At 34.8% G+C, this 16625-nt stretch overlaps 1 protein-coding gene across 1 annotated transcript; it reads right to left on the bottom strand.

Annotated features, from left to right (window-relative positions):
* Positions 1-6014: 6014 nt before the first annotated feature.
* On the bottom strand, positions 6015-14876 carry LOC132034327 (sucrose nonfermenting 4-like protein). Its single transcript, XM_059424639.1, has 13 exons — positions 14256-14876; positions 14081-14165; positions 12053-12235; positions 11804-11938; positions 11650-11709; positions 11088-11177; positions 9813-9947; positions 9040-9184; positions 8795-8968; positions 8522-8585; positions 8351-8420; positions 6560-6674; positions 6015-6394 (listed from the first exon to the last, which is right to left on the bottom strand). Exons 1-13 carry the CDS (start codon positions 14354-14356, stop codon positions 6303-6305), a joined length of 1449 nt encoding a protein of 482 aa, XP_059280622.1. The 5' UTR covers positions 14357-14876; the 3' UTR covers positions 6015-6302.
* Positions 14877-16625: the final 1749 nt, after the last annotated feature.

Genomic DNA, 16625 nt, shown 5'->3' with positions numbered 1-16625 from the left:
AACAAAAGTTCATAGTAGAAAACCTTAATTGAAGATTTTTTGTAGAGTTATTTTAATCGAGTTGTACGCCGCTTTTTCCCAAAATTCGAACTTAGAATCTTGCTCCTTGACTTGAATATACCGAGAATCTAAACTTTCCCGAGGAAATTTAATAGAAAACAACGTTTTTGGATGTGGGGACCACCTTCGTATAGCCTCCAATGGCTTTTTTTAATTTTTTTTTATCGCCTTTGGAGGGACCAGTGGTGGAACCCGACGGGATTTATGTTGGGTTTACTGCGCTATAGGTGAGAGAAAAATACCTTTAGCGCAGTAAAATAATGCGCTAAAGCACTTAACGGGACCGTTACGGTTAAGTGCTTTAGCGCAGTATTTTACTGCGCTAAAGGTATTTTTGTAACCTTTTTTTTTTTTTGTTAGGGTATTTTGGTTCAAAATGTTTTTTTTTTTTGGGTCATTTTGGTTCTGGACTCGATATTTGCACTCCAATAGCCACCTTCGAGTTGTCTGCTTATTATTTTCAAAAAGAGATGACGATACAAAAAAAAAATCTCAAGTGTCACTCTTTTGCAAATTTCGTTCTTCAACTATCACTTGTTTGCGTTTCTTATCTTAACTATTCGTCAACAATTTATCAAAAATAACTAGATTTTAAAGACAAATCTTAAAAGTTGAACTTTGCACTCCAATATCTTATTTTTGTGCAGATTGTCCTTCATTTGGGGTGGTCTTTAATTTTTATTCTTCAAATTGGTGGTCTTTAAGTCCCCGAGATTCTGGGTTCGAACTCCAGCTCAGTAAAAAAAAAAACCACAAATTCTGCCTTGAGGCAGAATTCTGTCTATGCAAATTCTGCCTTAATTTGTGCCTTAAGGACAAAAGTTAAAGACCACCAATTTGAGGGCCAAAAATTAATAACCACCCCCAGCGAAGGGCAATCCTGCAAATTGCCCTTCCAATATTCACTTTCGAATTATTACTATTTTCTTCAAAAGAGACGGTGGTCAAAAACAAATCTAAAGTGTCACTATTTGCGAGTTTTCTACTTGAACTATCAGGTGTTTGTGTTTCTCATCTTAACTATCATCAACTATTATTCAGAACGACTAGATTTTAAAGACAATCCTAAAAAGTGGATACACCATGTTATATTTTCGCAATAAAAAATCGCTAGGATTTTGTGAAACACTTATCTTGTTAAGTTGAAGAATATCTTTAAAAAAATTATTTTTACTTTCTGTTAAGTATATTCGGCACGCGAAATCCACTAGCTCAACTGATCTGAATTAATATTTTGTAAGGCTCACTAAGGGAGAAACACTCCCTACAAAAAGTTTCTGCATTCTAGAGGCTTGAACTCGAAATTTCTGATAAAAGATAGAGGAATCTCATCCATCTCACTACACTTTTTAGTACTAAGATTACTTATCTTGGTGAGTTGAAAAGATATTTTGAAAGTTTATTTCCAGAAGTTTTAAACAACCAATATTTGGGTGCTTAATTTTCATTATATATTGGTGTGTTTAATACAAGGTCTTTAATTGTTTTACAATTATTTCATATGCTTCCTGCTTTTAATGAAGTGATCGCACGATTTGCCCTTCAAATGGAATAGTCTTTAATTTTTGCTATTCAAAATCGAATTTATGTTTAGCGGGACATAAGTTCTTTAAGGACGCTGGTATAATTTGTGAATATTGTGATGCGTAACTTATGCTTCTCTAGGCATAAGTTTGATTTTGAAAGGCAACATTAAAGACCGGCACAAAATAGGGACAAGAGTGCAAATGACCGGTTTTTAATTGGTACAATTGGTATTAAAGGATACTTTAAGTGGTCGTTTGGTTTGAAACAAGTTATCCCAGGATAACTTCTCCTGAAATTAGTTATTCCACCCTCCCATTGAGATAAAATAACACTACAATCCCAAGATAACTAATCCCAGGATTAGTTATCCCACGATTTTATCCCAACCAAATGTGGGATAAACTCATCTCAAATATAATCCCGGGAATTATTTATCCTTATTCCTTGTACCAAACGAGCCGTAAGTTTTTTAGGTCAAATACATATCCCGTCCCAATGTAAGTGTGTATTTGCACGATTACCCTTCAAAGGCACTGGTCTTTAATTTTTGTCCCTCAAATTGGTGGTATTTAATTTTTTTTTCCTTCGCCTAATACCATGAGGTTTGGGGTTCGAACCCCGGCCCAGTAAAAAAAAATTGCAAGGCAAAGTTTCGTAGCAAAGTTAGGCCTAAAGTAGAGTTTTGAATGCAAAACTCTACCTCATGCAGAGTAGCAGAGTTTCTTTAAGGTAGACTTTTGCATTCAAAACTCTACATTGCGAATCCAAACCTTTGTTTTGCAAAATTCCTTCTTTTTTTTTTTTTTTTTTTTTTTTATGAGTTGGGGTTCAAAGCAGAACCTCGGGATATTAGGCGAAAATCAAAAATTAAAGACCACCAATTTGAGGGGCAAAAATTAAAGACCAGTGCCTTTGAAGGGCAATCCGCACAAAAAAAAAAAAGACTAGTAAACTACTCCCTCAGTTTATTTTTATTTGTCCACTGTGTACTTCGCATGCCCCTTAAAAGAATAATAGATAAATTGTGTAATTTACCATGAGACCTTATTAATTGATGTATAGTTTCAATGAACTTAAAAAATGATTTGAAATGAGTAATTAATACTATGGGTAAAATAGAAAAAATAATTTATCTTCTCATGATATGCTAAAAGTGAAAATGTATTTTTAAAATGTTAGACAAGTAAAAGTGAACAGAGGGACTAGCTTGGTCATAAAATTGGGAAAAGATGTACAATGGCCAATAGGCCAAAGTAATCTCACATTTGGGCCTAATACCGTGAGCTGGCAGGCCGGCCCAAACTATTCCCAAGCGCTGGCCTACCCAGCAGCCCAAACACCTTTAAAAAACAAAAAAAAACAAAAAAAAACAAAAAAAAAAAAAAAAAAAGACTTTCTGTGGCGACTATAGTCGCCACTAAAAATCCGCTGCAATAAAAAAAAAAAGAAAAAAAAAAAGGACTATTTAGTCACCACTAAAGATCAACTTTTAATTATTATTTTTTAAAGTGGCAATTAAAAAAGTCTTCACTAAAGGTTAAAATTCATATTGAGCCTTCAACAAATGTTTCAAAACATGTATAAAATGTGTATACTTATACAGTGATTGAACTTTCAAAAAATATTTCAAAACATGTATAATATGTGTATATTTATACATTGATTGAGCCTTCAAGAAATATCTCAAACCATGTATAATAATAATTATAATACATTTTCTACACATATACAGTAGGGATACCTATTCTATACAATAGTGATCCATTTTATATACTAAAGTAACCATCATAAAAAACTTAACAAACTAAAATATATCAACTACAAACTAATAAAATTAGTAAGTATACATTAATTATACATTCATTAAACATAAATTATACATTAATTATACATAAATTATACGTTAATTACACATTTATTATACACATATTGTACAATAATGATACAGTTTCTATACGTATGATACATTTTCTATACATATACAGTAGTGATACATATTCTATACAACAATGATACGGTTTCTATACGTATATGTATGATATATTTTTTATCCGTATGATACTCTTTCTATACAAGAAAGATACAGTTTATATACACTTTCTGTACAAGAATGATACAGTTTATATACATAAGCTAGAATTATATATACACTTTCTATACAGGAATGATACAGTTTATATACATTTTCTATACAAGAATGATAAAGTTTATACATAAATTATACACCAATGATACATTTTCTATACTTATGTATGGAATATGTACAATATGTGAATCATTAGTGTATAATCAATGTATAACTAATATATAATATATGTATGATTAGTGAGTATACGTTGATGATACATTTATTATACACAAATTACACAACAATGATACAAACCTATGATACATTTTCTATAGATATACGGTAGGGATACATATTCTACACAACAATGATACTTTTTTATACGTATGATACATTTTCTATATATAGTTGATCTTTAGTGGCTTTTACGAGAAAAAAATGATCTTTAGTCGCCACAAATAGTCCTCTTTTTTTGCAGCGGACTTTTAGTCGCCACAAAAGGTCGCGCTGGCTACACTTTGGGTTTGGAGAAACATTGGCCATCCAGTGGGAATAGTTTGGGCTGGATGGCCCATTATGTCGTTTTCCCTATAAAATTTTGACTGCGAATTGCCCTTCTTTTGGGGTGGTCTTTAAATTTTGTCCTTCATATTTGAAATCTTTAAATTTTGCCCTTCGGCTAAAACCCATGGGTTCCAGGTTCGAACCCCCCACTCAGTCAAAAATTTTTAAAAAAAAAATCGCAAGGCAGAGTTTAAATTTCGCTATGCCCCCACTGGCATACACTTGTTAAGGAATTACCAAAGTTATGTCGGACCCGGCATACTTATGCCTTATGGGCAAACTTGGCATAAGTATGCCGGGTACGGCATAACTTTGGTAATTCCTTCAAAAGTTTATGCCAGGTCCGGCATACTTATGGGCAAACTTTTAATGGACAAACTTTTAGTTAAGCCTTAACTAAAAGTCTTTTCCTAGTTATGCCTTGTAAATGCGCACTTTTAGTTAAGGCATAACTAAAAGTATGCCCCATAAGGCATTTTTCCTTAAGACATAACTTTATCTTAGAAGGCAAATTTTTAGTTATGTCTTAAGCTAAAGTTCCACCTTATGGGGCATACTTTTAGTTATGCCTTATGGGGCATACTTTTAGTTGTGCCTTAACTAAAAGTCTGTCCCATAAGGCATAACCAGGAAAAAACTTTTAGTTAAGGCTTAACTAAAAGTTTGCCCATTAAAAGTTTGCCCATAAATATGCCGGACCCCGCATAAACTTGTTAAGGAATTACCAAAATTATGTCGGACCCGGCATACTTATGCCAAATCTGCCCGTAAGGCATGAGTATGCCGGGTCCGGCGTAACTTTGGTAATTCCTTAATAAGTGTATGCCGGGTCCGGCATACACGCGACCCAAACCTTGCCTTGCAATTTTTTTTTAAATTTATGCTTGAGCTGGGATTTGAACCGTAATCTCATAATTTCTGCATGAACGCGAAGGGCAAAAATTAAAGACCAGCAATATGAGGGGCATAATTTAAAGACCACAAATACGAAGGGCAAAATTTAAAGACCACCCCAAAAGAAGGGCAATCCGCGCAACAAAAATGTAAAATTTTCATCATTTGCGGCCTTTGTTTTATTCTTCTTTTGTGCTCTATTTGTTCTCAACTACTTGTGTTGTTTTCCTCGCAGTGGTTTTCTGTTCCTTCTTTTTCGTTTGGTTCAGTTGTTCGAATTCTATTTAAAATTTAGAAGTTGTTATATACTTGTCGGTTTGTCCAATATAATTTTTTCTAAATATTTCTCTAAGAGCAAGTCCAAGTAATTTGGCTAAAACATGCTATACCGTATTATCAGCAACCTAAACTCACCAACACTCGATTTTGACATCTAGCAGACTACCACTTATTTCAATTCTTGAATTTATGACAATTTTAACTCTTTAAATTCCCACAAAGAAAATGTCAATCATTCAATCTATAAAAGAATTAGATATTAACATCAAATCATTTCATTATCTATTCTTCCATTTATAACAAATTACACTCTTACAAACCATCTTATTCATTTATAATTCTAATACTGCATTTGCTAATCTAAATGAATGCAGAATCCAAAACTCCAACACGAGATTCACGGGGAACGTGGTTCATAACACTAATAATACATTATGAATTCATATTAGGAGAACTCAGTTCATAGTAGTTCCTAAAAAAGCCAAAACAAAAGAGAGATCATTATTGGAAACAACTCTTTCTTTCTCACTTCTCTCTTTTCATTTTTTTCATAATAACTGCATGATAAACTATTAACAATTACTATGATGTCTACTGTACTTATCAATTTGCAACAGCTATATTGACTGCATAACCTGACTAATCATACTTATTAAGGAAAAGATGGACAACTGATCTTAATCCTTTAGTAACGGTGAAAGGAGGGAAACAATTGTGAAAATTTACATGCCTCAATTCTTTATCCTAACATCCTAAAAGACACAGGCCATTATACTTGAGGCCAATCAATTGTATACACGAAAGAATCGGGATCAAATCCCCATGAATATGGGGTGCACCATGAGCTATGACCAACACAGATTAAGCAACCGGCATCAAAATCACGTCTGTTGTCAACTGTTTGATTCATCTACCCAAGCAAGAACTTGAAAATGTCACTGAGTGATATGATACCTTCTACACGTTTGCTTCCCGCTTCCACGACAACAAGTCGCCTGACCCCTGCAAACGATATCAAAACGTTACTGCTGCAACACATGAAAAGATTACAGGCCAAAGAAGATTTAATACTGTGAGTAAACAACAACATACCCAGTAAACACATAACAGAACTTAGTAGGTGATGTAATAAGTAATATTATAGTAAGAAGAGGACAAAGGCTTAACCAGGTCTGGCCAATCTTTCCATCACTTCATGCAATGGATCAGACTGTAAACACATGTGACATTTTTGACTGCTCAACCCATAAGGTGCGTATGGTTCTTCTGCAAGTTGCAATGCCTACACAAACACATGCAAACGAATGGAGATTAACCACACAAAAAAACACTAGAATAAAATACAAATGTAGCTTTAAACATAAAAATGTGTTCACGTCTATAAGAAGCAAATTATAAGCTCCACGGTGAATTTCTTAATGAAATTAGTTTCTTTCCGTATCTAAACAAAACAAACTAAAAGAGATGTTTCATCGTTAAGCCAAAACATGAATAACTATGGAGTTGACAAAATGAATCAATTTTTGTCCCAAAAATAAAAAACACACTCTCTCTCCCTCTTTGCAGGATTTTTTTTATATATATATATATTGAATGAATAAAAAAATATCAATTTAAACATAGATATAAGATAGATGTGGGATTTCCACCCAGAGAAGTATTCCAGTTGTTAGGCGTTTGTTGACCATAGCAATACAAACCACCAAAATATTTAGAATCTATAAGAAGCAATTATAAGCTCCACGGTGAATTTCTTAATGACATTAGTTTCTTTCCGTATCTAAACAAAACAAACTAAAAGAGATGTTTCATCGTTAAGCCAAAACATGAATAACTATGGAGTTGACAAAATGAATCAATTTTTGTCCCAAAAATAAAAAACACACTCTCCCTCCCTCTTTACAGGTTTATATATATATATATATATATATATATAAACAAAACAAACTAAAAGAGATGTTTCATCGTTAAGCCAAAACATGAATAACTATGGAGTTGACAAAATGAATCAATTTTTGTCCCAAAAATAAAAAACACACTCTCTCCCCCTCTTTACAGGATTATATACATATTATATATTGAATGAATAAAAAAATATCAATTTAAACATAGATATAAGATAGATGTGGAATTTCCACCCAGAGAAGTATTCCAGTTTTTAGGCATTTGTTGACCATAGCAATACAGACCACCAAAATATTTAGAATCTTCTGCCGCCCCCACACACACAACCAGGTTGGGTAAAAAGCTATGTTGCTCGGACTCTTCAAAAATGCCACGTGGAGGATCAGACATGGGTTCGACATCATTTTGGAAGAGTCCGAGCAACATAGGTAAAAAGTAACTTTATTGAAATACCAGCAAAAGTGATTGCCGGGAGAAGTTACACCCAACAGAGAGCCAGTACAGATTATCTAATGCAGTGAGAACATCAACAGTGGCCATGCAATCATTTACCACCTAAACTTAGAATCTTTATGACGGGTTCTGGTATCCACAAATTCAAAGACTCTCTCGCAACTAATTTGTTATCCATAAAATAAAGTTGGCATACCTATCCAACCCAATATGCAAGATACATGTGCTGATTTTCTAATTTTATTGTGTCGTTTATTGACAAATAGTAACTGTGCCTATGTGAATAGCAATCCCGGTCTCAACAGGAGGGATGCGGAGGGTTAACAGCCAGCATAAATAGCCAAGTCATGGTGAATCCTCTGAGGATACAGAGATCATACAGCCAATCCAAAAGGTGGGACTGAAGCGCAGTAGCATTGAGAATGGTTAGGAGGAAACCGAGATTCCACCTTTCTGAGAAGGGAACCTCACCACGCCGGTGAGAGGGAAGGTATCAAAGCCCAGGCCCAGCGGTCATACCTCCGAACTACAGACATTGAAGCTAGAAATATACTTAAATGTAAACAGACTTCGATACCATATGAACTCAGGGCACACTACCTGATGAATACTCATTTCTTCAAGATTAATGTGTGTATAGATCTTGTCCTTGGCCAAAGCTGTAATATCACTGCCAGCCATAGATTCAGCAAATTAACCCAATGAAAGTCTACATGCACTACAAAATCTACAAGTTTGAATTATAGAGAAACAACTAATGACTTATAAAACCTTCGAGAGTATATGTCCAACAGGGAGTCATTATCATCAACAATGGGAATTGCACTAACTTGAGCTGCAAAGGGAACAAAAACATGCATAAGAGGTGCAGCCAGTTCATTGACTCACTAGCCAAAACTTATGCACCATGTGAGCAAATAACTTAAAGCTTCTAAAGATTTTTGTCTCTTTAGCAATAATAATGGGCAAGTAATTTTTTTAGTGGGGAAGTATATTACTAGCAACCATACTAGATCTTAGCCAAAAGACTGAGAAATGTATAACCTTGCACTAACAAATTCAATGCTGCACTTAGAGAATTAGTAGGCCTCAACATTGCCAGGGGTTGTCGATTTGGCTCTCCAATTTTTGGAACCCATGTGCCCAACGGAATTGCACCAATTGGCAAATGAAGTACTGGCAAAGACTCTGGAGAATGCTTGAAATACCTGCAAATATCTGAAAATTAACAAAGCTGTGAGCCACGATAGCAAGATTCAGTGAACACCCAAGAAAAATTTATAACTCACGTTTTAGTATTTCTGAGAGAGAAGCAAGGTATAATAGCTGAGGATATGATCCATCCTGAGCCGGTGAATGAATTATAGGTACCGTAGCCACCCCATTTTGCAAAATTTGCAATGTCACATCCTTCAAGTTGTCATCTGGCCCTGCCTGCATTGAATAGTGAAAATCAAGGCATGTAAAAGAAGTAAATGACTAGCAATAGGTCCTAAATACACAACAGAAGTCTCTGATTCACAAATAATTACAGGCGACTAACAGAAGTAAAAGAAAGAGTCAAGGGGCATCATTTTCATTGAGATTAAATAGGCACAGGCGATGCTATTCCCTATTGCAAGTAAAAAATGTATGCAATTCATAGCAACAAGATTGAGATGATCTCAGTAGGCTTTCATCATTTTCATTTTTAATCATCAAACTCGTGATTATTCCAAGATATAGGATACGATAACAAGATGATATAAACAATTTTAGTCTAATTATCTACTCTAAAAGAACCATGAAAGTGCAAGACATTATTCCCCAGGCTATCCGCCCTTAATCGTGTCCTATCAATTATAATAAAACGTGGTTCAAATGCTTGAAGATTTCATTCAACCAAAATCTGTAAGTTGCAGTTCCAGATATGGATGGCAACACTACAGCGACAGAGAACATCAATAGGGATTTTAAGTGTTTAACAATAACTGAATAAGTCCATCAGAACTGAAAGGCAAAAAGATGAAGTTAAATCTGCACTTTGCACACTGTCATTCTCAAGCAGGCCAAATCAACTCACCCAGACAAGTCGTCGTGGAGCTGATTTACCATGCTCATTGGCTTGTCTGCTCAAGTAAGATTTTGCCTCTTTCCATGCAGATATAGTATGTGTCTCAAGCTCTTCTTCTGTCAGATTGGAACCATGATTCCCTAGCTGCAACAGGTCAGGGGATTTTTTATATTCAGTTATAGGAGCAAAGAATTAAAGATACACAATGTCTTTCTCAGAAACATATTAATATGGGAAAATGCACCATAGATTCTCACGATATGTGTTGCACGAAGAATTCATCATTAACAACACAATTAAACTACAACTACAATGGGAAAATTGCAAGCAATTCTACAACTTCCAGTGGCAAGTTAGCAGTAGATGTATCATGGCATGGTGACATAAAAGATTAACCAAAAACATGGCAAGCAGCCAGAAGATAAACTGAACACTCTCATAAGCCTATCAGGTGTATTCAACTAATTGACCATTGATATTGAAATGAAGTGTGGCTGCAAGACCACAGAAGTTAGGGAAAATCAAAATACATAAACTTAGCTATATGCCACCCCATAAACCGACATTTTGATGGAATGCAAGAGCACAGTATCAGCAAGAGAACATGATGCCAACAAGGGAAACTTTCAACATAGGAATCACTCAAGAAATAACGACATAGGTACAAAGACATTAAGTCTAGTTTTAAGTAAATTGGCTAGATTAGCAAAATTGCATAATTACAACACTTGCTAAGTGATCATGTAAAAAAACTTTTGGGTATCATCTATTTCGTTTTTGATAATTTCCTCCTTTCTTAGTTTGGAGGTGGTCAAGTTCCAACATGGTCAGCTTAAAAAGAGGGAAAAATTATTTCTGTAGAGTTTTGAGACAATAGATGCGAGACAAAGCCAAGCCCGCCCAAACGTCTTACTATCAAATAAAAGCATTTGTATATCCAACATGCACTGTGGATCATATTACGATAGGAAGCAAGCGTAAAATCAAACCAAAGGGCTACCTTAAAATGTCACTTTACACATACTTCACCTTCAGCACAATAACTGTCTATAGATAAGACTGATCCAAGGGCACCACCAAAACAGTAATAGAAGTGTAAAACCACAAAGGGGTCCAGCCAGACCACATTGTAAGCCAAAAAAAGGACCAGTCTCACTTAATTCATACCAAATAGAAGCCGCACAAGATGTTGGAAGAAACACAAATGATGATAACAGAATATTACTGCTAAAAGAATAGGTTAGTTGAAAGACATAACCAAAACTTGCCAAGAGCTCTGTGTACCTCTCTCATGATTAAAATAAAATCCAAAGCACTAAGGACTCCAACAAATTGTGCCCTGCTGAAATCCCATAAAGGAGCCATAGGAATACCCTGAAAATAACATGGCTCAGAAACAGATTTTGCAAAAAAAAGTATATGTAGAAGTATAAACAGCATAATGAAGAGGGCAATGCCTAATCTTATTTTTAAAATTCAAAGTATGCTAATAAACTGAGTGTAGCTGCAGAAAAAGGCTACTTAAGTAGTGTAACTAACAAGTCACTCTATTCCCAACTCTAGAAAATGAGCAAGGTTCATACGATAATGCATGAGAAATCACAAAAGACAAAATATGATTCTATAAAAGAGATAGAAGGTGATTGATTAGCACTAAATTACGCATATTTGGATTGTTGACATCCATACGCTTCTGTTTAATGAGCATCCTGGCTTTTTTATTTTTAATGGAAATGAGGCTTCAAGCGTGGCCTCAAGGGAAGAGCAGTTCTCAAATGTGACAAAATCTGAAAGTACCATATATATCATGATACAAATAGGACATCTAGCACGACAGAAGATATACCTGCTCATGAAGAATATGAAATGCTTGCTTTACAGGTAAGTCAACATCCAAAGCAATGACCTGAGAAATAGGCTTAATCAAAAAAGGCAACAAAACACTCGTACTCATAACCCATCACATCACCTAGAGAGAATACAGGATAACTAGATCAAACCTTGCTTGAGCCTGGAAGCAACTCATAAGCTGAATGTGTTGATAGGACTGCAGATATACGGTGACGGGAAATATCTAAATCTGTCTGTGATATCCTGGAAGAATCATCTGGCAATGCACCATCTGACACTCTTACCTACAACAGATATAAAAGAAAAGCTTTAGATACACTAAGGAAGTCTCAAGTATCTGAAGCATTCACGACCGACTTGCAAGTTCAGCAATTTGCACGAGTAGAACATTCACTTACCAAACGCTGAAAGGCCTGGTTATCCACATCCATGTTGGAATTAGGAGCTATTCCAGCAGTTAGTACTGCTGGAAGGTAATCAGAATCTCTGGCCAAGAGGAGAGTATTAACTGTTCCATAGCTTCCACTCACAAAAGGTTGGTTCTCATCATGTCGCCATTCACCATCAACAATGAACTTGTACTGCAAGTAAAGTACGTAACAATAGATCCTTCATCAGTTCATATAAGGAAGCTGAATGCCAAATCTAATGAGGAAAAGAAGCAAAAAGATCAAAAATAAAATAAAATTGTTAGTGCTGCATCAAGAGAAGGAAAATGATAAACTCAAAATCATGACAGAGATAAAAATGATTACCACTTCCGAGACACAGGTAAGATGCAAGAGTTTCAGGAGGCAGTCGAAGGTTTCTCTCGTCATGAAAGAGAAAGGGAAGTAGGAAATGCTGGCAAGATCTCACACTTTTCTATCAGAGTGGCAAGATCTCACACTTACAAAAGGCTCTTTGTTATTTTTCCTTAATAATTCTGAAACAAAGTTTTGGCTATGCTGAACATCAACTATCTTCCCAGTGCAGCTATCTAGGAAAACTAATTAACCATTCCGGGAAGCTCAGACATCTGTTTTTGAATTTATATAGACTAAAATAAGGGAGATGCCCGCACCAGCAAAGGACATGCTTCTATGCAGGTCCAGAAAGAAAATCAGCAAAGAATGAAGAAGTGCTGGATCAACTATACCAGTTAGCGTTTTAGGGCAATGAGGAAGGAAAGAAATCATCGTTAAGGCAAAGTAGCAGCAGTAAATGGACTTACCTACAAAAAGTTTGTACCTTTTGGCAACTTGGTGCAACCTAATGAATATGTATTATCTACACTAGATACCCAGCTAGATTTCCTCAGCTCCCCTTCATGCTTAATGGCATTGCGGGAGGGAGAGTTTCCATAACTGTATATACTTCAGCAGCTCCTAGGTGCTGGTTTAAGTGAATAAAATGGCTTACCCCAAAAAAGGGCCTCCTAGCATATCCCCCTCCAGCACCACCCAGATGATTCATTATGTAACAGCTTTATCCTTATATCAAGCAAGCACTAAATACCAATATCCTACGACTGCCACGTACTTGCTGTAATGAGAGGCATATCTAGTCTTGTAGATAGGGGTTCAATTGGACCCCCAACTTTCAACGCGGAGCATTAATTTTTGTGTAAGAAACTACTAAAGTTGTAATAGTAGATATGAACCCATAACTTTAAAAATATAATGCGTTCAATGCTAAGAATCTTAAGATTGAACCCATAGAGCTTAAATCCTGGATCCACCTCTGGTTGTAATAAGTTTAATAAACATCTAATGACTATTTAAGTAGGTCAGCACCAAGTTTACGCACTGGTCAAGGCTGTTAATGGTCTCGGCAAATAGCAGCAAGGCTTACGAAATCAGAGACTCCATAATTGGGAAAAGTGTCTTCTAACTTGGCTCTAGATTGAAGTTAGCTCACCCGACTATATCTACAATAACTAAATGATGACTCACAATAGATAGCATGACAACCTAAGACGATAATCGAACATATGAAAACTAGTTATACTGCTATCCCATAGTAGCAGCTTCAAGTATGACCAACTACTTACTAATTAAACATTTAGAATAAAACTCATACTCCCCCCGTTACAATTTGTTTGTCCGGTTTTGACTTGACATGGAGTTTAACAAAGAAAAGAAAACTTTTGAATCTTGTGCTCTTGAAGTAAAGATACGTAAAATGTACCAATATACCCTTTAATCTTATGGTCTTAACCATGCCATGTGAAACGTTGGAATTAAAGAGTTGCCAAAAAAGGCAAGAGACATTCTTTTTTAACAGACTAAAAAGGAAAGTAAGACAAACAAATTGAAACGAAGGGAGTCATTGATTGCTATACACTAGCAAGACCTCAACTCTACAACTACAGACACTAATAGTACTACCTTTTACTAGTAACTAAACCAAAACTTCATAAAATCAATCCATACAACAAAACAAACCTGGTGATAACCAGGTGGTATGCTGCAAACAGTCTGAAATACAGTTGGACATCCTTCGACAGGCGCCATCGGAAACTGAGCCCACCTTCAAAAACCAACACTTCCCATAAGAAACACAACACGCTAGCGACGAAAAAAAACCCGTTATACAATAAATGTGCAAACTTATGTTTACCCAGTAAATGTGCCACTCAAGTATACACTTCTTCCACCATAAGGCCAAACAAAACGTGTAGGAATCAAAGCAGTACCACCATCCATAGTTGAAGGATACATTCACTCTTTAATTTATTAAAACACAACCCCAATTAGTATACTACTCTAATTTATATATAATCTGATAAATGCAGTTCAAACAAATTAATAATAAACAAACCCAATAATCATGGTTGACCCATGACAAGAAAAAAGACTCAAACTTTAATACTAACAAGCAAAGCCCCAAATTCAATGAAATTAAAATAACACAACAAACAAAAATTTAAGCAAATACCCAAATTAATGGATGAAATGATAAATAAAATTTTGAAATTTAAAATATAATTGAACGATAAAATTGTGAAAAAGCTTCGATCTTGAAACTACATAAAGAAAAGAAAGTCGATCAAGAAAATGAAAACCCTAGAAATGTGAAAACTTTTTGAAGAGAAAGTCAAGAATACGGAGAATTGAGTAAAATAATAATTTTTATTTTTTTAAAAGAAAAAAAAGAAAAAGACCCAAAGGTAGAGAAATGAAGAATTTTTTCTAGAGAGAGGAGAAAACCCTAATCTTATAAAATTATGGATTTTTTCCCAATTCCTTTTTCTTGAATTGAAAATATATTATTATGAGGAAATACTGTGTTCTTTTTCTTGAAAAAGAAAAAAAAAAAAATCAAAATGGCCACGTATGAGAGATGAAGCAAAACGGGGCAAGCACAGACCCGAAAGTGACAATTCGTATAGTGTATGTACTACTAGTGTTAGTCTTGTGTTCTTTGGTTAATTTGGACTTTGAAGGGTAGCCTAAAGTAGAGAAATGGAGATATATGAGTGGAATTATGATGGAAAATGTTGAGTAATTGTATGTTGTCAAACGAAAATCATAAGTAGATTGAGTCAAATGGCTCTTTTTCATGATGGCTTGAAGCGATTTGTGAATATGAACACCGATAAAAGTATAAATTATATTGTTTATTTTCTCAGTAACGTCACATTGTGTGGGATTTCCCTGAATATGTTGTTGTTGCTATTGCTGTTGTGATAACATTTTCTTAATGAAGATAATTTATAAATAGTTGAAGATAAAAAGATAGAAAAGGATAATGTTTGAATGTATATTGTAAATTTCAATCTTAAGTAGCATTTAATGATGTGCTTCTTTTGCAAAATCTTAGGCTTCCACAAAGAATCCAAGAGTTCTTCAAGACCAAAACCTGGAGTTTTGTGAGAGTATCATTTAAAGTAATTTTTGTTATTCCATATCATAAGACTCTTCTGATCGTATTACGATTGTAGAATGCAAGATTGGTGGATTTGAGGATGGAAGCAACTAAAAATCTCAAAAGATTATGATTGAACTCAATGGAGAAAGTTGGTCGAGTGAGATAGTTTGAGTTGACGATTTGAATCTCTCATGTGTAGATTATGAGCGCGGAGTATTTAGAATTAGCTGAAGATGGTGAAGTGGGAAAATTGCTTAAGGTAAGTTGAGATTTACTGTTAAGTACTTGACTAGAAAATGCATGCTACATGTTTGATGGATTACCTGAGTATAAAAACCCAGTCCTATATGTGTTTATATTCTAGTAAGCATCTGAATTCTAATGCTTAAACTGGTAGCTTTTCATTTCATAATGAATTACATAAAGAACCCAGTCATGTTTGTACGCATAATTAATTATTTCAGAATGTCAGAAAGCGATTAAATTGCATAATTTGATTGAATTACTTATGGCGTATGCATTTGTTAGTATTGCTCAAACTTAGATCAAATTTAGATAACGGGATCACATACAACATGACAGAAGTAGTAAACCTCCTAAGTGTGAGTGTCATGACGACCAAAGTTAAATACTCGATCCAAACTTGCAAGTGCTAACGTGTTTATATTCCAACTTGGAAGAATGACTAACCTTCCCATAAGTGAATACCACCTCGGCTAGGTCTAGGTCAACCATTTCCACACTTATAGGTGTCCTCGTTTGTCGGCTCGTTTTAAAATAATTGTTTCCACTAATTCAGCTTCAGTGCATATATTATGTTTCACGATTCAGATTTAATTTATAAATTACAATGTTAGTTAAAATAATTACTTAGTTTACTTCACTGCATTTTATTACAATTATTTAGCCAGGATAAAAAAAAATTTGGTAATTAACTTAACTTTTCTTAATCACCAAAGTGAAAACATAAGAAATCCACAGCTAGATAAACACAACCAACTGTCTCAAAAAGTATAACTATCTAAACACATCCCGTTAATAATTGCGAAGTAACTAGGCATACCTCCTAGGGAGGGTTTCCTAGAACTTACACCAAACGGGATAAAGAAAGTAAGACAC

The sequence above is a fragment of the Lycium ferocissimum genome, chromosome 10 (assembly GCF_029784015.1).
Source record: "Lycium ferocissimum isolate CSIRO_LF1 chromosome 10, AGI_CSIRO_Lferr_CH_V1, whole genome shotgun sequence".
Lineage (NCBI taxonomy): Eukaryota > Viridiplantae > Streptophyta > Magnoliopsida > Solanales > Solanaceae > Lycium > Lycium ferocissimum.
Note: the sequence above shows the minus strand (reverse complement) of the source record. Positions and strands in the feature narration are given on the sequence as shown.

Coding starts and splice junctions, on each gene's coding strand:
- LOC132034327 (XM_059424639.1), bottom strand. CDS start 14,356: ATGTATCCTTCAACTATGGATGGTGGTACTGCTTTGATTCCTACACGT. Junction 11,178..11,649: donor TTCATATTCTTCATGAGCAG/GTATATCTTCTG, acceptor TGTTATTTTCAG/GGTATTCCTATGGCTCCTTT. Junction 8,969..9,039: donor TCTCTCAGAAATACTAAAAC/GTGAGTTATAAA, acceptor GTTAATTTTCAG/ATATTTGCAGGTATTTCAAG.